Source organism: Lithobates pipiens, unplaced genomic scaffold, assembly GCF_037356315.1.
Source record: "Lithobates pipiens isolate NorthernLeopardFrog02 unplaced genomic scaffold, aLitPip1_a1.2 Scaffold_22, whole genome shotgun sequence".
NCBI classification, from domain to species: domain Eukaryota; kingdom Metazoa; phylum Chordata; class Amphibia; order Anura; family Ranidae; genus Lithobates; species Lithobates pipiens.
The window spans coordinates 6,906,771-6,928,168 of record NW_027507784.1 but is presented as its reverse complement, the minus strand read 5'-3'; the positions used below and the strand labels follow the sequence as shown (position 1 = coordinate 6,928,168).

The 21,398-nt window shown below is 43.4% G+C and overlaps 1 protein-coding gene across 1 annotated transcript in view; it reads left to right on the top strand.

Annotated features, from left to right (window-relative positions):
- The window catches only part of LOC144000350 (uncharacterized), a 49,639-nt gene that overhangs the window by 5,526 nt on the left and 22,715 nt on the right, over positions 1 to 21,398 (top strand). Inside the window, exons 2-6 of the mRNA XM_077494140.1 lie at positions 4,082 to 4,373; positions 9,689 to 9,961; positions 11,812 to 11,946; positions 15,210 to 15,257; positions 18,126 to 18,164. Coding sequence (XP_077350266.1) covers positions 4,097 to 4,373; positions 9,689 to 9,961; positions 11,812 to 11,946; positions 15,210 to 15,257; positions 18,126 to 18,164 — 772 coding nt within the window. The 5' untranslated portion in view covers positions 4,082 to 4,096. The remainder of the gene's footprint in view (positions 1 to 4,081; positions 4,374 to 9,688; positions 9,962 to 11,811; positions 11,947 to 15,209; positions 15,258 to 18,125; positions 18,165 to 21,398) is intronic.

The following is a 21,398-nucleotide window of genomic DNA, read 5'->3' as shown; positions in this document are numbered from 1 at the left end:
GTGTGAGGCAGATTGTGGGCACTGATAGGTAACACTGTGGGCACTGATGGGTGGCACTGTGGGCACTGATGGGTGGCACTATGGGCACTGATGGGTGTTACTTTTTGCTATATTTTAGGTGGCACTGGCAGGGGGCAGGTGGGCACTGATGAGCTGTCCCCAGCTCGCTGTGATCGGGACTGATGTCCCGATCACGGCCGTCGGTGATCGGCTTTTTTTTTTTCACAGCGCGAGGAGGAAAAATAGCCAATTACCGGCTCTGTTGTGATCACATGATCAGCTGTCATTGGCTGACAGCTGATCACGTGGTAAGGGGTCGGGATCGACTCCTTGCTCTGATCTGTGATCAGGCGAGTCTCATAGACTCGCTGATCACAGAGCGCACCGCGCGCTCCCCTCAGGGGGCGCGCAGGCCGCTCGTGCACGGGACGACGTCAATAGACGTAGTCCCGGCAAAGCAGGTCCGCACTGTAGCCGTCATTCCGCTATAGCGCGGATCTCAAGATGTTAACAACTTCAGCCCCCGGAAGGTTTTACCCCCCTCCATGTTCAGGCCATTATTTTTTTGCGATACGTCACTGCGTTATTTTAACTGACAATTGCGCGCCCGTGCGACGGTGTACCCGAACAAAATTGAGGTCCTTTTTTTACCCACAAATAGAGATTTATTTTGGTGGCATTTGATCCCCTCTGCGTTTTTTTTTTTTGTGCTAAAAACAGAAAAAAAACGACTGACGATTTTGAAAAAAACAAAACAAAATGTTCTACTTTCTGCTATAAAACATATAATAATAAAAAAAAATTGAAAATCAAATTTCTTCATCAATTTAGGCCAATATGTATTCTGCTACATGTTTTTGGTAAAAAAAATAAAAAATAAAAAAATCCCAATAAGCGTATATTGATTGGTTATCGGGTCTACAAACTATGGTGTATATGCTGGAATTTTTATTTATTTATTTAAGTTTTATACTAGTAATGGCTGCTATCAGCGACTTATAGATGGACTAAGTTATTATGGGGGGGGGGGGCAATTTGACACTAACTGACACTCTTTGGGGACCAGTGACATGAATACAGTGATCAGTGCTAAAAATATGCACTGTCACTGTACTCTTGACACTGTCTAGGAAGGGGGTTAAGCATCTAGGGCAATCAAAGGGATGAAATGAGTGCCTAGCAAGTGTTTATGTGTACAAAGGGAAGGGATCTGTTCTAGTCTCTGCTTTACAGGGAAACAAAAAAATCCACCACATCCCCGCTGTCAGGACGGAGCCCTGCGTTGTTCACATATGCAGAGCTCCATCCCGTGTCTCTCTTCACCAATCAGTGGGTGCCGGTGGTCATCCGTTGGCCAGCACCTGCTGATCAGCAGGTGCTGTGACTAAATACAGCAGGAGCGGCGCGTTGATGGTGCGTCAACGGTGCGTCGACTGCACGTCGACATTGCGTCGGACGATGCGCACGCCCCCTACCAGGAAGTGCAGAATCATGGATATGTACGCGATTCTTCACAGAATGTTCGCCTTGTAGCAGTAAATCTCATCGGCCCCTCTCATCCCTACTTCAATGTGAAGTACATATTGTTAAGCCATTAGAGAGGTAGTAAAGCCCGCTTTGTGATTTTTACCTACAGGTAAGCCGATAATAAGGCCTATAATAAGGACTTACCTGTACGTAAAATGAATATTTTCTAAACATTTAGGAGATATTCACCCTGGATGCAGCCAGTGACCTCACCTGCGCATGCTCTCCGAAGGTCTGGCATACTGTTCCGGGTCTTCAGAGGTTCGTGCCGGAAACCAAGGGCTCCCGCGCGCATGCATGGGAGTGATGTCATCGCGGCTCCGGCCACTCACAATGCCTGGAGCCCGCAGACCCGGAAGAATTCCCGGGAGAAAATGTCAGTGGTGACAGCGATCCAAAGGAGAGCTTTGTTCTAAGGTAAGTATTTCATGATGTGCTCATATGGGACACTAGCTCATTGTGCCGCTGTCTTACAGGTGTTTATTTTTGTATTTTTTTTTAACTCTGTAGCGATTTACTACCGTTTTAAACAGGGGTTCTGATTCTTCTTTAACCACCTCCTGCCTGGGCTATAGCCAAAAATAGGTTACAGCGTGGAGCTTAAAGAGGAAGTAAACCCTGATGGGTTTACTTCCTCTTTTTTTCCCTGCAAAGGTAAAGCATAATGGACTACTATGCATCGCATAGTAGCTCATTATGTGTCACTTACCTGACACAGGAGCCAGCGAAGTCGCCGCTGTCACCTGTAGTCCGCCGCATCCATCTTGGTTGTGGCGTCTCTCGCAGCTCCGACGAATGACAGCGGAGAAGCCGCGATGACGTCACTCCCGCGCATGCGCACGGGAGTCGCGTCTCGGAGCTCCGACGCTGCCATTCGGCGGAGCCGCGATGACGTCACTCCTGCGCATGCGCACGGGAGTCGACAAATTAGGCAAATCCATTCTTGGACTTGCCGCATTTAGTGCGCCTGCGCGCCGCTGTCTACGGCGCATGCGCCGTAGACAGCGGTGCCCGTTTTCGGGCAAATATCTCCTAAACCATATAGGTTTAGGAGATATTACTTGGACCTACAGGTAAGCCTTAATCTAGGCTTACCTGTAGGTCAAAGTTGTTTGGAAGGGTTTACTTCCATTTTAATTGCCGGGTGGGCATCCATGTACGTACTCCTCCGTGCATGAGCTGCCTGTGTGCCCCCCTGCGGGGCATGGGCGGCACGCTCTGTGATCGCCGAGTCAATGAGACTCGGCTGATCACAGATTGGGGTAAGGGTCCGACCCCAGCCCCTTACCATGTAATCAGCTGTCAGCCAATGACAGCTGATCATGTGATGTAAACAGAAGCTGGGTCATTATTTTTTGGGGGGTTTTTTCCTCACACTGGGAGGAAAAAAAATCAGACCACCAGCTTCTGTCAGAGAGACATCGGTCCCGAACAGGGAGAGCCACCGCCGCCTCATCTGTGCCCACCAGTGCCAACTGCTAGTGCTCACCAGTGCCATCTATCAATGCCCACCATTGTCACCTATCAGTGCCCATCAGGGTTGCCAATCAGTGTCCCCTATCAGTGCCACATATCAGTGCCCATCAGTGCCACCTATCAGTGCTCATAAGTGCAGGCTATCAGTGCCCATCAGTGCCACCTGCCAGTACTCACCAGTGCCACCTACCAGCGCATATAAGTGCTGTCTATCAGTGCCCACCAGTGCCACCTACCAGTGTCCACCAGTGCCACCTATCAATGCCCATCAGTGATGCCAATCAGTGCCTCATCATCAGTGCCACCTATCAGTGTCCCCTACCAGTGCCTATCAGTGCCCATATGTCACCTATCAGTGCTGGCTATCAGTGCCCATCAATGCCGCCTATCAGTGCCCATCAATGCCACCTATCAGTGCCCATCAATGCCACCTATCAGTGCCCATCAATGCCACCTATCAGTGCCCACCAGTGCCACCTAGCAGTGCTCATCAGTGCACCCTTTTAGTGCCCATAAGTTCAGTCTCATCAGTGCACCCTATTAGTGCCCATCAGTTCAGTCTCATGAGTGCACATCATTGAAGGAGAAAAATCATGTTTGCAAAATTTTATAACAAACTAGAAAACAATATTTTTTTTTTATTTCAGTCTTTTTGTTTTTGTTTTTTTAGCAAAAAATAAAACACCACAAATATCACCAAAAGAAAACTATTTGTGTGAAAAAATTATAAAAAATGTCACATGGGTACAGTGTTGTATGACCGCGCAATTGTCATTCAAAAAGTGACAGTGCTGAATGATGAAAATTGGCCTGGCCGGGAAGGGGGTGAAAATGCCCGGTGAGCAAGTGGTTAATCTATACAAAATAAAAACAGGAGAACATTTTGGATGGAATTTCACCTTAAAATTTAGATTTGGTTGTTTAGTTGAAGAATGTGGTTCTACTTCTTCATCTACTTCACCTTTCCTCGCAACACAATAAGCTTGTAATAATGTTTCCCCTCACATGACTACAGAGGGCAAGTATATACTGTATATATATATATATATATTTTTTTTTTTTTATTTTTTTTTTTCAGGAAAGAAGAAAGCAGATGGCTGTCCAAAGACTAACGGTTGGGATCTTCTCGAGGGATGGACAAGAAAATTACAAATGGCTGGTTAATTTGCTGCGGACAGCCATGTTTCAGAGCTTGGTGGAATATGTTCTTAATGTATACATCACTAATAATGTCCGAATATTCACCGAAGCTGTGAAAGAATGCTCCTTCGCCATTTTATACCACACCAAGAAGAGAGGCCGCCTGAACATTGCCAATGTCCCAGACTCCCTCTATGATGAAGAGCTGAAGAGCCTGAATGATGAGCTGGGTGAGAGAACATTGAGATTACTTTATTTATCTATCTTGAGTGTGTAGAACAGGTAGACATGTGCATTTCGTTTCGTTCCGAATCGAAATTCGGACGAATTTTCATTATTCGGATGCATCCGAATTACCGAATTACAAGGCTAACGAATTCAAAACGAAATTCGAATCAAATTCGAAAAAATGACATTTTGCGACCCGAATTTGGGGCCACGTATCTCGGGGCCACTTGTAGCTAGAAACCCCAAATTTTCGAATCCGGTTGAAATAGTTTCAAATGCAGTTGAAATCATTTCGAATCATGTTGAAATCATTAAGAATCCGATAGAAATATTTTAGAATTTGGTTGAAATAACGTATCTCGGGGCCACTTGTAGCTAGGAACCCCAAATTAGGTATGCAAACACACACAGTAGAACTAGCACTACAACATCTCCAAATTTGGGGTTTCTAGCTCTAAGTGACCTTGCGTTACGGGGCCCCAAAGTCGGGTCGCAAAATGTCAAGCACTCTTCTGCAGCAGAGAATGACATTTTGCAACCCGACTTTGGGGCCACATATCTCGGGGTCACTTATAGCTAGGAACCCCAAATTAAATATGCAAACACAGTAGACTTAGAACTACAACATCTCCAAATTTGGGGGTTCTAGCTCCAAGTGACCCCGAGATACATGGCCCTAAAGTCGGATCGCAAAATATTTTCGAATCCGGTTGAAATAGTTTCCAATGCGGTTGAAATAATTGCGAATCATGTTGAAATCATTTTGAATCCGGTAGAAATATTTTCGAATTTGGTTGAAATATTTTCGAATGCGACCGATTTTTCAAATTCTGTAGAAAACGAAACGAAATCCGAAAACCGAATATCCGAATTTAATGAATATAACTAAACAAATGTCTAAGAACAGGAGGTCTCAAAGTGGTGGCCATCCAGCTCTTGCAGAACTACACGTCCCATCATACCTCCGCCTGAGGGAGTCATGCTTGTAATTGTCAGCCTTGCAATGCCTCATGGGACTTGTAGTTTCCCAACAGCTGGAGGGCCATCAGTTTGAGAGCCCTGGTCTAGTAGTTTGGCCTGCGTCAGGGAGGCAAGTAATTGGAATTCATCCATAGATCCTTTTTTTTGTGTACTAAATATTAATATGACAACAAATATGATGATGAAATTAAGGTCTTCCATCTTCACCCGGTCTTTCATCCAGGTACGTGGCCTCCTGCTACATGAGTGGCTGGGGGCATGATGATGTCACTCCAGCACATGCATGGGGGGGCCATTGTTTAGGCAGGGGCTCTGAAGGTCCGGCACGGTATGCTGGACCTTCATAGTGCATACGCCTGTGTCGTCACCGGCTGCATGCACTCTAAATATCTCCTAAACAGTGTAAGTTTAGGAGATATTCACAGTACCTACATGTAAGCTCTACAGGATCAGTGATAAAACAGAGTTTACTACCACTTTAAGGTAAAAAAACTAAAATCAAAAAAAAAACCTCCGCTTATACTTAGCTGAGTCACATCTCGATCCAGCGCTGTGTAATAGAGCAGAAGGTCTCATTACTTTCCCTCCCCATAGACTCAGAGACAGCGGGGAGAACCAATGGCTGGGAGGAGGAAGTTCCAGATGCTGTCATCCTGAGTGACCATGAGGAGTCTGCTTCTGAAGCCTCTGCAAATTTGAGGCGCATGGGCAACCTTATGCTTCAAAGCCTGCTAAAGGACCCAAGAATGTGTGGCATAAAGGAGAAGGATGATTACTGGTTGGCAACCCTCCTTGCCCACCATTATAAGGGGAAGGTCTCAAAACTCATTCCGTTCCCACAGAGAGTGCAGAAGATAAAATCTCTTGAGGACACGTTAAAAAGGATTTTTTTGAACATTTTTCCTGACTTCAGAAGTGTACCGTGTCTTGGAAAGCATAGTTTTGAGTCTTCTGTTGGTCAAGAGAGGAGTGTTGGAGAAGGTGTCTGCCTAAGTGAGGCATTTCAGAATTTTTTTAGTCCTTGCCTCCCAGGGCTGTCAGCCTCCACATTCCATCGGCAGTGTCTACATCACATGGTGGATGATTACCTCTGGGCCAAAACAGAGATGGAGAGCTTTCCAGCTGACGATCCACTGACTTACTGGGTCATGAGAATAGACCACTGACCAAAACTTGCCCAGTATGCTATTGAGTTGTTGGGCTGCTCTGCATCCAGCGTACTTTCAGAAGGGGCATTCAGTGCTGCAGGAGGATTTCGTTACTGATCATAGAATGCATCTGTCCACAGACTCCGTGGACCGTGTGACTTTATAAAAATGAATCAGTCCTGGATTTCCAGCTATGAAGCCCCTGATGCCGATGTCACTGATTAAGTCTTTTTGGGATGTGGAATCTCTGCAGGACTTCGAGGCTGCCTAGCTTTGAGGGTGTTCAATCATTTCATCTGGAAGAATGTTTTTGGTATAGGTTTCATGGGCACAATTAACACCCAAAGACCAATTTTTCAGCATCTGTTTGACAAATTTATATCATTGCAATTTATTTTTGCCTTCATCAAGAGCACCTCTATAGGGCTACGGTGGGAAGGTGCCCCCGACACTCAAAGAATAATTTTTCTGCACCTGTTTGACAGCCACATATCATTGCAATTTCTTACAGCATGGCCAATTCTTGCTTTCATCAAGAGTACCTCTATAGGGTTACAGTGGGAAGACGCCACCGACACCCAAAGACCAAGTTTTACGCACGCGTTACTTCTATCCAAAGTCAAAGTGACACCAGAATATATACAAAAAATCTCTAATCTTGTCCCCAGTGCACTACATTGTGGCCTTGTCATACACACTGGCGGCTCCCCAGCTGTTGCTGAGCAAAATAAAGGCAGCTTGCAGGGAAAATGTCATTTTTTGGGCTTTATAAATGCAATTATTGCTGCAGCAGATTCTAGACATGGTAAAGATCTGCCACTTTACAAGTAGACTAAGGGGACCCCCAGGCACTATAGTGGAAGGAATTTTTCATTTGTAGGCTTTCGCTATAAAAATCTAAAAATCATCTGCTCATTTAAAAATGACGTTTTCACAAACCTTTTTTTTTATTGATACATGTCCCCCAGGGCAGGACCCCTATAACCATTGTATGCCCAATTATTTGCATTTAAGCCTTCAAAACGGTCACTTTTGATTTTTGACGTTCGGGTCCCATTGACTTTAACGGGGTTCGATATTCGGGTTCTGAACTTTTGCGGTATTCAAAAGTTCCGGTGCGAATCGAACGGGGGATCCGTTCAGCCCATCGCTACTATAGACCCATTGTGAGATGAGAAGGCCTCACGGTGAGTAATGGCACAGCAAGGGTGATACAGTGCCTTGCGAAAGTATTCGGCCCCCTTGAACTTTTCAACCTTTTGCCACATTTCAGGCTTCAAACATAAAGATATAATTTTTTTTTTTTCTGTGAAGAATCACCAACAAGTGGGACACAATTGTGAAGTGGAACGAAATCTATTGGATTTTTGAAACTTTTTTAACTAATAAAAAAATGAAAAGTGGGGCGTGCAAAATGATTCGGCCCCCTTTGCGTTAATACTTTGTAGAGCCACCTTTTTCTGCGATTACAGCTGCAAGTCGCTTGGGGTATGTCTCTATCAGTTTTGCACATCGAGAGACTGAAATTCTTGCCCATTCTTCCTTGCAAAACAGCTGGAGCTCAGTGAGGTTGGATGGAGAGCGTTTGTGAACAGAAGTTTTCAGCTCTTTCCACAGATTCTCGATTGGATTCAGGTCTGGACTTTGACTTGGCCATTCTAACACCTGGATACGTTTATTTGTGAACCATTCCTTTGTAGATTTTGCTGTATGTTTGGGATCATTGTCTTGTTGGAAGATAAATCTCCGTCCCAGTTTCAGGTCTTTTGCAGACTCCAACAGGTTTTCATCCAGAATGGTCCTGTATTTGGCTGCATCCACCTTCCCCTCAATTTTAACCATCTTCCCTGTCCCTGCTGAAGAAAAGCAGGCCCAAACCATGATGCTGCCACCACCATGTGTGACAGTGGGGATGGTGTGTTGAGGGTGATGAGCTGTGTTGCTTTTACGCCAAACATATCGTTTTGCATTGTGGGCAAAAAGTTGGATTTTGGTTTCATGTGACCAGAGCACCTTCTTCCACATGTTTGGTGTGTCTCCCAGGTGGCTTGTGGCAAACTTTAGACGAGACTTTTTATGGATATCTTTGAGAAATGGCTTTCTTCTTGCCACTCTTCCATAAAGGGCAGATTTGTGCAGTGTACGACTGATTGTTGTCCTATGGACAGACTCTCCCACCTCAGCTGTAGTTCTCTGCAGTTCATCCAGAGTGATCATGGGCCTCTTGGCTGCATCTCTGATCAGTCTTCTCCTTGTCTGAGCTGAAAGTTTAGAGGGACGGCCAGGTCTTGGTAGGTTTGCAGTGGTCTGATACTCCTTCCATTTCAAAATGATCGCTTGCACAGTGCTCCTTGGGATTTTTAAAGCTTGGGAAATCTTGTTTTGTATCCAAATCCGGCTTTAAACTTCTCCACAACAGTATTACGGACCTGCCTGGTGTGTTCCTTGGTCTTCATGATGCTCTCTGCGCTTTCAGCAGAACCCTGAGCCTATCACAGAGCAGGTGCATTTATACAGAGACTTGATTACACACAGGTGGATTCTATTTATCACCATCAGTCATTTAGGACAACATTGGATCATTCAGAGATCCTCGCTGAACTTCTGGAGGGAGTTTGCTGCACTGAAAGTAAAGGGGCCGAATAATTTTGCACGCACCACTTTTCAGTTTTTTATTTGCTAAAAAAGTTTAAATTATCCAATAGATTTCGTTCCACTTCACAATTGTGTCCCACTTGTTGGTGATTCTTCACAAAAAATAAAAATGTTTTATATCTTTATGTTTGAAGCCTGAAATGTGGCAAAAGGTTGAAAAGTTCAAGGGGGGCGAATACTTTCGCAAGGCACTGTATATCCTCCGTGTGGACATTCAGCAGGACTAATGCGTATCAGTATGCAACCCCTCAAATGGGCACAAATTCTCACTAAAACCCTCCAAAATCTTGTGGAATTCCTTCCTAGAGGGGGGGGGGGGGGGGGGGGTGGGTGGGCATTGTTATAGCCACAAAAGGGGACAATTTCATATCTAATGATCAGGATTGTTTGATTAGAATGTCCAACAAGCTCAAAACTTGTATTATTATTATTATTATTATTATTATTATTATTATTATTAATAACAATGTTGCTTTCATTATCTACAATACATAGAAATCTTTGTATAACTGGTGATGTTGTCACCTTTTTAGGAGATAACGTGGTTGTGTTGGTGGACGATATAGATGACAGCGGTGATAATAATAAGAGAAGAATATTGGGGGAACAGCCTCTCATTAGGGACTGCGCCCAGGAGCTGATCCTCATCAGCGAGTTGGAGAAGCAAGCAGCCAACCTGACCGGTTCTGATCCAAGATGGAGTCCGGCTCCCATTTCCCCAGCAATGCAAGATGCGTATGACTCCATACACAACAAGATCTACAGGATACGGACCTTTATGGAGGATGCAATGGGTAGCACTCCAGGTACATCATAGCAAGGTTAAGTATTGTCTAAAAACATTTGGCAAATCTTATTATGAAACTGAGAACACAGAAAATGCCATCACGGGAAACTCCTTATTTTTTTGAGAGGGGGAAACAAGGAAACTTCTTAGCACAAACGAAAGTAGAAACCCTTGCAATATATCAGAAAGGCTGGAACAACAATCACCATCTCCAGTCTGATCAATGTTTACAAAATTGTTACTTTGTATCTCTCTATCTCCTGCCTGGACAATGTTACTTTGTATCACTCTATCTCCTGGCTGAACAATGTTTATAAACAATGTTACTTTGTAGCAGTCTATCTACCATCAGATCAATGTTTATAAACAATGTTACTTTGATCAGACAGGAGATAAAAGAGATCTGACGAGAGATACAAAGTAACATTGTTTATATACATTGATCAGACAGGAGATAGAGAGATGCATTGCTTATATACATTGATCAGAGGGGAGACAGGGGGACACAATGTTTATAAACAATTTTACTATGTATCTCTCCTATCTGATCAATGTTTATAAACAATGTAACGTTATATGTCCCTATCTCCTGTCTTATCAATTGTTTATAAACCATGTTATTTTGTATCTCTCCCTCTCCCGCCTGAACAACGTGTGTAAACAATGCTACTTTCTTTCTCTCTATCCCCTGTCTAAACAATGTGTATAAACAATGTTACTTTGTATCTCTCTATCTCTTGTCTAATCAATGTTTATAAACAATGTTACTTTTTCTTCTCTCTATCTCTTGTCTGAACAATTATTATAAACAATGTTACAGTTTTTTTCTCTCTATCTGCTGTCTGATCAATGTTTATAAACAATGTTACTTTGTATCTCACTATCTCTTGTCTGATCGATTTTAATTATCTCTGTATGAGATGGCCTGTTTTTACATCAGCAGCTTTTACAGTTGCTATACTGTGTATATACACGTTACTTCCAGGCTATCATTTTGATGGTTATGACTTTTCGAGGGACTAAGTGCGACAGTCTTCCCGACGGACTTACGGGGGAGTTCCGACGGACTTCCCGAATGAAAGGACTTGGCCACACACCATCACACCAAAGTCCGACGGATTTGAACATGATGACGTACGACCGGACTAGAATAAGGAAGTTCATAGCCAGTAGCCAAAAGCTGCCCTAGCGTCGGTTTTTGTCCGCCGGACTAGCATACAGACGAACAGATTTTTTGACCGGACTCGAGTCCGTCGGAAAGATTTGAAACATGTTTTAAATCTAAAGTCCGTCTGATTTTTTTTTTTTTTTAGACAGCAAAGGTCCGATGAAGCCCCACACACGATCGAATTGTCTGGTGGATTAGTTCCATCGGACCTAGTCCATCGAAAAGTCTGGTCATGTGTATGCGGCATAAGGGGGGGGGGGGGGTGGGGCAGAAGGACAGAAGGTACTACACACACGCTGTGTAATCTGAAGAAATGTTTTGGGGTTGTCCAGTTTTCCCAACTAGCTGATACAAAGTGATGAAGACTTATTAAGGTCTCATTTGTAGGCATGGGCCGGGACAAGGGGTGGGCAGGAGGGGCGGCTGCCCCTGGCGCAATGGTTTATTGCAGGGGTAGGGGGCACCCTGACCCTAACCCTAATGGAAAGGGGGGCGCAGTTTGGCATCTTTGCCCTGGGCGCTGGGTGACCTTGTCCCGGCACTGGTTGTAGGGGTGTAACAATACTTGTAGTGGCCGATAGGTAATGAGACATCAGAAGTCCTAGAGATGGCCATAAACCAGAAGATCTGAGCATGGCTGTGTCCACCATCAACCATCCGAGATTAAATCTCATGTGACCATTTCATGTTTTAATATGCAGATCGCCGAGCACAGAACAGTTCCTATACGGGTTCCAGAGCACAGAACAGTTCCTATACGGGTTCCAGAGCACAGAACAGTTCATATACGGGTTCCAGAGCCCCAAACGACTCCGACTCCGACACCCAAAGTGAAGGTAGGATAATGGGAGATATTTTTTATCTTGTCAATGAGTTGAAATGATAAAACTGTCTTCTACCCAATGGGGATGATACAATGGAAGTTTAATAGAACAGAGTTCCTGGGTTTCTTTATCTACCAACATTATATGTGTTCTTTTTTTTTTTTTTCTTATCTTTTTTGTTCTAAAAACTTCAATGTCTTTACAATCCTGGAGCACATCCTGCCAGACTTGTTGGTTGGAAGCTGAACAGTGGGAACCTTGAGTGCAGAGTGTGAACAAGTTTTTGATTTTGACTGCCGATGATTGCTGTGTTGCATTTTTAGGTTCTTTTTTGTTTTTTCTTTGCAGCTTTTTAACACAGTTTCTTACATAGTAGGTGAGATTGAAAAAAAAAGACACAAGTCCATCAAGTCCAACCTCTGTGTGTGATTATATGTCAGTATTACATTGTATATCATGTATGTTGAGGTCGTTCAGGTGATTATCTAATAGTTTCTTAAAACTAATCGATGCCCCCCACTGAGACCACCGCCTGTGGAAGGGAATTCCACATCCTTGCCACTCTTACAGTAAAGAACCCTCTATGTAGTTTAAGGTTAAACCTCTTTTCTTCTAATTGTAATGAGTGGCCACGAGTCTTGTTATACTCCCTTCCACAAAAAGTTTCCTCCCTATAGTGGGGTCACCAGTCCAGTATTTATATATTGTGGGGTCACCAATCTGGTAATAATATATTGTGGGGTCACCAGTCCGGTATTTATATATTATGGGATCACCAGTCCGGTATTTATATATTGTGGGATCACCAGTCCGGTATTTATATATTGTGAGGTCACCAGTCCGGTATTTATATATTGTGGGGTCACCAGTCCGGTATTTATATATTGTGGGGTCACCAGTCCGGTATTTATATATTGTGGGGTCACCAATCCGGTATTTATATATTGTGGGGTCTCCAGTCCGGTATTTATATATTGTGGGGTCTCCAGTCCGGTATTTATATATTGTGGGGTCACCAGTCTGGTATTTATATTTCTGTGGGGTCACCAGTCCGGTATTTATATATTGTGGGGTCACCAGTCCAGTATTTATATATTGTGGGGTCACCAGTCCGGTATTTGTACATTGTGGGGTCACCAGGTCCGGTATTTATATATTGTGGGGTCACCAGTCCGGTATTTATATAATGAAATCATATCCCCTCTCAGGCGTCTCTTCTCCAGAGAGAATAAGTTCAGAGCTCACAACCTTTCCTCATAACTAATATCCTCCAGACCCTTTATCAGCTTTGTTGCACTTCTTTGTAGTCGCTCCATTTCCAGTACATCCTTCCTGAGGACTGGTGCCCAGAACTGGACAGTATACTCCAGGTGCGGCCGGACCAGAGTCTTGTAGAGGGGAGAATTATCCTTTTATCTCTGGAGTTGATCCCTTTTTAATGCCAATATTCTGTTTGCTTTGTTAGCAGCAGCTTGGCATTGCTGAGCCCATCATCTACTAGGACCCCCAGGTAGAAGGTCCTCTACTGTAAGAGCGGCAAGGATGTGGAATTCCCTTCCACAGGTGGTGGTCTCAGCGGGGGGCATTAATAGTTTCAAGAAACTATTAGATAATCACCTGAACGACCACAACATACAGAGATATACAATGTAATACTGACATATAATCACACAACATACATGATATACAATGTAATACTGACATATAATCCCACAACATACATGATATACAATGTAACACTGAAATATAATCACACGGTGTTGTTGGGTTGGCTTTCAAGTTGCAGGGGGGGGGGGGTCTTAAATGGCTCCTGAGATTTACAGAAGTTTGTTTTGACTCCCTTAAATGAAACCTAATGGAGTTTGTTTCTTCTGTGGAGAAAAAAAAAAGCCAACAATATAGGTAATCTTAGTACAGAATCAGAACTACTCTGGTCACCCCCACATGTGATACTAAATGCCTGCCATCACCTCTGTCTGATTAGAGCCATTTGGAAAGAATGATACATGTGTCTTGCAGTGGTCGTTGTAATCTATATAGTAATCCTTGTAATCTATACAGTAATCCTTGTAATCTATATATTAATCCTGGTAATCTATATAGTAATCCTTGTAATCTATACAGTAATCCTTGTAATCTATATAGTAATCCTTGTAATCTATACAGTAATCCTTGTAATCTATACAGTAATCCTTGTAATCTATATAGTAATCCTGGTAATCTATATAGTAATCCTTGTAATCTATACAGTAATCCTTGTAATCTATACAGTAATCCTTGTAATCTATATATTAATCCTGGTAATCTATATAGTAATCCTTGTAATCTATACAGTAATCCTTGTAATCTATATAGTAATCCTTGTAATCTATACAGTAATCCTTGTAATCTATATAGTAATCCTTGTAATCTATACAGTAATCCTTGTAATCTATACAGTAATCCTTGTAATCTATATAGTAATCCTTGTAATCTATACAGTAATCCTTGTAATCTATACAGTAATCCTTGTAATCTATACAGTAATCCTGGTAATCTATATAGTAATCCTGGTAATCTATACAGTAATCCTTGTAATCTATATAGTGATCCTGGTAATCTATATAGTAATCCTTGTAATCTATACAGTAATCCTTGTAATATGTATAGTAATCCTTGTAATCTATATAGTAATCCTTGTAATCTATACAGTAATCCTTGTAATCTATACAGTAATCCTTGTAATCTATATAGTAATCCTGGTAATCTATATAGTAATCCTTGTAATCTATACAGTAATCCTTGTAATCTATATAGTAATCCTTGTAATCTATATAGTAATCCTGGTAATCTATACAGTAATCCTTGTAATCTATATAGTAATCCTGGTAATCTATATAGTAATCCTTGTAATCTATACAGTAATCCTTGTAATCTATATAGTAATCCTGGTAATCTATATAGTAATCCTTGTAATCTATACAGTAATCCTTGTAATCTATATAGTAATCCTTGTAATCTATACAGTCATCCTTGTAATCTATACAGTAATCATTGTAATCTATACAGTAATCCTTGTTATATATATAGTAATCCTGGTAATCTATATAGTAATCCTTGTAATCTATACAGTAATCCTTGTAATCTATATAGTAATCCTGGTAATCTATACAGTAATCCTTGTAATCTATATAGTAATCCTTGTAATCTATACAGTAATCCTTGTAATCTATATAGTAATCCTTGTAATCTATACAGTCATCCTTGTAATCTATACAGCATTTTATCTCTTTTAGGATACAGAAGTTCTGCCACCACCAAGTCTGCCAGCTATAGGCACCAAGGTACAGGTCTATGGAGTGTGTGATGGGCACAGTCAACATAAAATAGATAAGGAAATGACTGGTACTGTTATTTTCCGATAAACAAATAGTATTTTTAAACTAAGATGCAGTAAATGATATTGATTATGTACAGAACCTTTCAATCATATTCCTTTTCTCACTCTGGTATTGTCATAGACCAGTGATGGTGAACCTCGGCACCCCCAGATGTTTTGGAACTACATTTCCCATGATGCTCAACTAAACTGCAGAGTGCAAGAGCATCATGGGAAATGTAGTTCCACAACATCTGGGGTGCCAAGGTTCACCATCACTGTCATAGAAATCCACAACCTCTTCTACGTCTGGCAGTGGATCTTCTCGTTGAGCCACCTGAGATGCTGGACGGCACCTTATATGATCTTGTGGACTTTCTTGCCTTGTCTCTTGTTTCGGGTGAACCTTGAACTCTTGAGCTCCTCCCTTGAACTTCCTGATTTAAAAAAGATATATGTTTTTTTTTTTTTAAGAATTTTTAAGAACTTTTAAGATTTTTTTTTAAGAATCATACTTACCTAGGTGGATGCAGCAACTGTTCTCCACCAACTCTAAGGTGGAGAACTGCCGATCTCTCGGTTCTCACAGCTCCATGAGCAGAGAGAGAACTTCTAGATCAATAGGACAGTGTTTATGGAGGATCTTTATTTGAGGGTGTTGGTTTTCTTTTTCTTCTTTTTTTTCTCTGTTGGTTGAACTGGATGGACTGCATGCCCAGATCTCCCCTGATTTACAGCACACACTCTGTGTACTTTGTCTATCTGTTATCAGGACTTCTTACGGCACAACACTGATATCCCAGGAGACTTCATATCCACTCAGAGCTTCCTACTACACCCCATGTGACCAATGTGACATCACACAAAGTGTAAACCTGACCATCGGACAGCATTACTGCAGTCTTATCAGCTGAAGCCGATAAGACTGACATAGGCAAACATTAGATAATCGGCACAAGTAAATACTATGAAATAAAACAAGTCAGCTATGAACAGGGAAACAGGGTGACCAAAGAAACTTTGGCTTGAGAAGGAGGCTTGGTTAACAGTACAGGAAGTGCTCAATGTAAGGGCGGAAATACACTCCACTGTGGACTCAGAAAACAATACTTAAGATGGCGCTGCCTAACCCCTGGAAACAAGTTTTTTAAAGTTTCTTTAAACAGTAAGTAATATGTGATTTGGGCTGGATTACAGTGGCTATAGTTTGATAATTACTTATTATAATGGACTAAATAAAGAGAAGCATCAGAGTGGGAGAGTTTACTTCCTCTTTAACTATGTAAGTGCAATAATCTGGCAATCAGGGAATGCAGAAATATGACTTAAAGGGGAAGTACAGCCAAAGCTTGTTTAGCTGTACTTTGCCTGTGGATCACTAGTGCAGAACGAACTGCACTTGTTGTTGGCTGACGTCACAGAGCTGGTCTGGTCTTGAGCAAGATTGCAACAATGAAGTCGGGATCCACCCACATACCTGGACCGGCACCCAGCTCAGCCTCTTAGTGAGCAACTGAGAGCCTTAGCCAGCCTCTTCTTCCCCCTGTCCACAACCCAGCACTCTAGTGAGTGAGGAGGGGCAGAGCAGAGAGACGTCGACTGATGGCTCTCTGCTCTGCCCCTCCTCAGCCGTTGACTGTCCTCAGTCATTGGCTGTCAGTCAAAGGCTCTCTGCTCTGCCCCTCTTCACTCACTAGAGTGCTGGGTTGTGGAGGAGGTGGGAGAGGCTGGCTCAGGCTCTCAGTGGCTGACTGAGAGGCTGAGCTGGGTGCTGGTCCAGGCCTGTGGGTGGATCCCGACTTCATTGTCGCAATCTTTCTCAAGCCTGGACTAGCTCTGTGATGTCAGCCGACAACAAGTGCGGAACGAACTGCACTCCTGTGATGAACAGGTAAAGAACAGCTAAACACGCTTTGGCTGTACTTCCCCTTAAATCTTGTTCCTTTGTGTACCTGCAGCTTTCCTTATCTCCACTACCACTAGAAACTTACCTTTGGGCTTTTTCCTCAACTAAGTTTCTAACTGATCCCAATCTACGACTACTTGTTACCAACCTTTGGCTTGTTTACTGACTACACGTCTGCTTGATCTGCTATTGTTAATCTGGTTAATCTGGTCTGGTTTAAAAAACACACAAGTCCATCCAGTTCAACCAACAGAGAAAAAAAAAAGAAGAAAAAGAAAACCAACACCCTCAAATAATAATCCTCCATCAACCCTCTCCTATACCCACAGTTGATCTAGAAGTTCTCTCTTCAGCTGATATCTTGTTCCTTTGTGTACCTGCAGCTTTCCTTATCTCCACTACCACTAGAAACTTACCTTTGGCCTTTTTCCTCAACGAAGTTTCTAACCGATCCCAATCTATGACTACTTGTTACAAACCTTTGGCTTGTTTACTGACTACATGTCTGCTTGATCTGCTATTGGACCCCGGTGAGCTCCCCTGCTGGAGGGATGATCCTGAGGACGGTAACCTGGTACTAACATATAGAAAAACCCATCTCCACCATCAGGAGCTCTGGTGAATACTGGTTAGTGCTCAGACCTCGCACCTCAGGTGAGCCCACGTCATCCGCCAGAGTGACCTGCTTGTTTACCTATCTGGCTGGTCAGTGGGAGCCTCTCTACTGCTATAGGTGCTGATCTCTGAGCCTGACCCCTGACCGGAACACCAACACAACACTAACCTATTCCATGTTAGTATTATCCTTTGACAAGTTTGTTATCAGACTTCCCTACAAGTTGGCTAGCTCTGACTTTTATCAAGCGACAGGTTCTCTTTGCCTCTGCAAAATAAAATGACATAATGAATATTTTATTTGTCTTTTAGATGTAGAAAGTATCAGATCTTCCAGTGCCTACAGCTCAGGTAATGCTCTGAACAAATGATCCAATCCTCACAGAATGTGTCAAGATGAATGTTGGTTGTCCAAGAGCCTATAAGGGAAAGTTTGTGAAACGTATAAGTCAGGGGTCTCAAACTGGTGGCCCTCCAGCTGCTGTGGAACTACAAGTCCCATCATGCCTTTGTCTGAGGGAGTCCTGCTTGTAATTGTCAGCCTTGCAAGGGTTCATGGGACTTGTAGTTTAGCAACAGCTGGAGGGCCACCAGTTTGAGACCCCTGGTATAAGTTATTGAGAGAGACCCAGTCAAATAATTAAGACATGTTCCAAACGTAATGGGCCCACAAGATAAAGTTCTAGCCCTTTGCTACTCTGGTAAAAATGTGATCATGTTTTACTTGTACCCCATTGGAAGGATTCCTCATTGCTATTTCATATTAAAAGACAAAACAGGATTGGCCAAAATGCCAGGCCACCCTATTGGATGTCTGGTGCTTAGGAAGAGGAGTGGAGGAGACACGCTGGAGCGGAGATCTGCTCTGGTGCATTGAAGAGGAGCACAAGTGGCTGCATATGATGGGCACAGTGGCTGCATATTATGGGCACACCGGTTGCATATGATGGACACAAGTGGCTGCATTAGATGGGCACAGTGGCTGCATATTATGGGCACAGCGGTTGCATGTGATGAACACAAGTGGCTGGCTGCATATGATGAGCACAATGGTGGCATATGATGGGCACAGTGGTTGCATATGATGGACACAAGTGGCTGCATTGGATGGGCACACTGGCTGAATATTATGGTCACAGTGGTTGCTTATGATGAACACAAGTGGCTGCATATGATGGGAACAGTGGTGGCATATGATGGGCACAGTCGTTGCATATTATGGGCACAAGTGGCTGCATAGGATGGGCACAAGTCACTGCATTTGATGGACACAGTGGCTGCGTTTGATGGGCACAATGGCTGAATATGATGGGCACAGTGGCTGCGTTTGATGGGCACAGTGGCTGTATTTGATGGGCACAGTGGTGGCATATGATGGGCACAGTGGTTGCATATTATGGGCACAAGTGGCTGCATAGGATGGGCACAAGTCACTGCATTTGATGGACACAGTGGCTGCGTTTGATGGGCACAATGGCTGAATATGATGGGCACAGTGGCTGCATATGATGGGTACAAGTGACTGCGTCTGATGGGCACAGTGGCTGTGTTTGATGGGCACAATGGCTGCGTTTTATGGGCACAGTGGCTGCATTTGATGGGCACAGTGAGGCTGCAATTGTTGGGGGGGGGGGTTCAGTATTTTTCAGTTTGCTTGCGCCCCCCCAAAGATTTTGAGCACCAGCCACCACTGCAACAGCGGAAAAAGTTGTGGCATATGACTTCCTAATACAATAGTGGCACACATGTGAAATGTTATTGGATAACACATCTATAAGTTGACTCCTACTGGTTATTGTAGTGATTCATTGCATATCTAGAATTTTGCACTCCGGTAAGGAGACATGCACACTTCACCAGGGCACTCGGCCATGTACCTTTTCCTAGAAATGTGCATTATGAATGGGTTGCACTTTACTGTACACATCATATAAAGAATATATCCCCATATGCGTAAAAGAGGAATACGCAGCATAGGGCGGGATCTTCCTGTTCTCAGTAATGTGTGTGTGTATATAAGGTAAAAGCCATAGAAAGCTTAAAGTGGTTGTAAAGTTTCAACTTTTTTACCTTCATGCATAAAAAACCTTCTGTGCAGAAGCCCTCCAGCTACCCCCCCCCCCCCCCCCGTCAAATCCTTACCCGAGCCCAATCTTTCTCCTGCACTGTGTACAGGAGCCTTGGCTTTGCTAGGGCTTTCCATGCTCATTGTCTGACACAGCAGCAGGAGCCATTGGTTCCCACTGCTCTCAATCAGAGCCAGTGAGCCAATGAGGAGAGAGAGGTGGCAGGGCCGAGGCATGGCTATGTGTGTGTGTGTGTGTGAATGGACACACAGAGCATTGGATTGGGAGCATGCTTGCTCGGGGGGGGGGGGGGGCCATTGCAAACTGCTTGCTCTGGGGGAACTCGGCAGGAGGGAGGGTCCAAGAGCACTGGTGGTGGATCGGAGTAGAAGAGTATTGGGGCTGCTCTGTGCAAAACCATTGCACAGAGCAGGTGAGTATGACATTTTTCTTTTTTTAATTATTGCCTTTATTATCACTTTTTTTTTTTTTTTAAACTTAATGTTTATTGAAATTACTGAGAAAAAAAAAAAAAAGAAGTACATAGACATCACCAAATGGGCATATCCCGGTGTGAGTATAAACAGAGATGATAATAAAGGCAAGGTATTCAAACATTCATAAAGGAATGAGGAAAGAAAAGTAAAGATAGGGGGGGGGGAAAGGTAGAGGGGCACAGTTACATACGTAACTAGGGTTAGTCAGTTATCGCCGAACATAAAGAGCAATTAAGTCCTTAATAAGATATAGACGATGGGTATGATCATAGTAGAGGAGCACTCCTCGGATTAGTAATCCAGAGTTCCCAGGATCTGCGAAAACGACTTGTGGAATGGTTAGCTTTGGCGAAATAATGTTCCATCTGAAAGTTCTGGTTAAGGATTTGAATGACTTCTTCCAATGTGGGGGGAGGGCTGTTTTCCATTTTCTCGCAATTGCGAGTCTGGCTGCAATAAGTATGTGGGTAACCGGAGTGCGAAGGTGGTTAGGCCAGGCAGGGATGTGAAGTCCCAGTAGAAGATCCAATGGGGATAGAGGAAGGGTTACTCCAGAGAGTGAGAGAATTAGGCTCTTAACTTTGTCCCAGTAGTTTCTCAATAGAGGGCATTCCCACCAGACATGCAGTAAGGAACCGATCTGGTCGCAGTTCCTCCAACACTTGGGCGAGGTGTTCAAGTATATTTTGGCAAGTCTTTCAGGGGTAAAATACCATTTATGAAATAGCTTCTGTGTGGATTCCCAGTGATTGATGCAGCGGGATAAACGTAGTGGAAGTAGAAGGGCTTTCTGCCATTGTAGCTGCGTCGGTGGCTGGTCTGTAAGGGGAGACCAGTATTGCATGCTGGAGGAAAGAAGATCCGAGTGAGGTTCGGTGAGGAGTTTGTATATCACCGAGATCCCTTTGCTTTTGGGAGTTTCAAGATTATAATGCGTAAGTAGGGGAAGCGTCAGAGTGTCCAAGGATGAGTAACGCATTTTGGAGAGCATAGACCTGATCCTTAGGTAGAGGAAGAAGGTT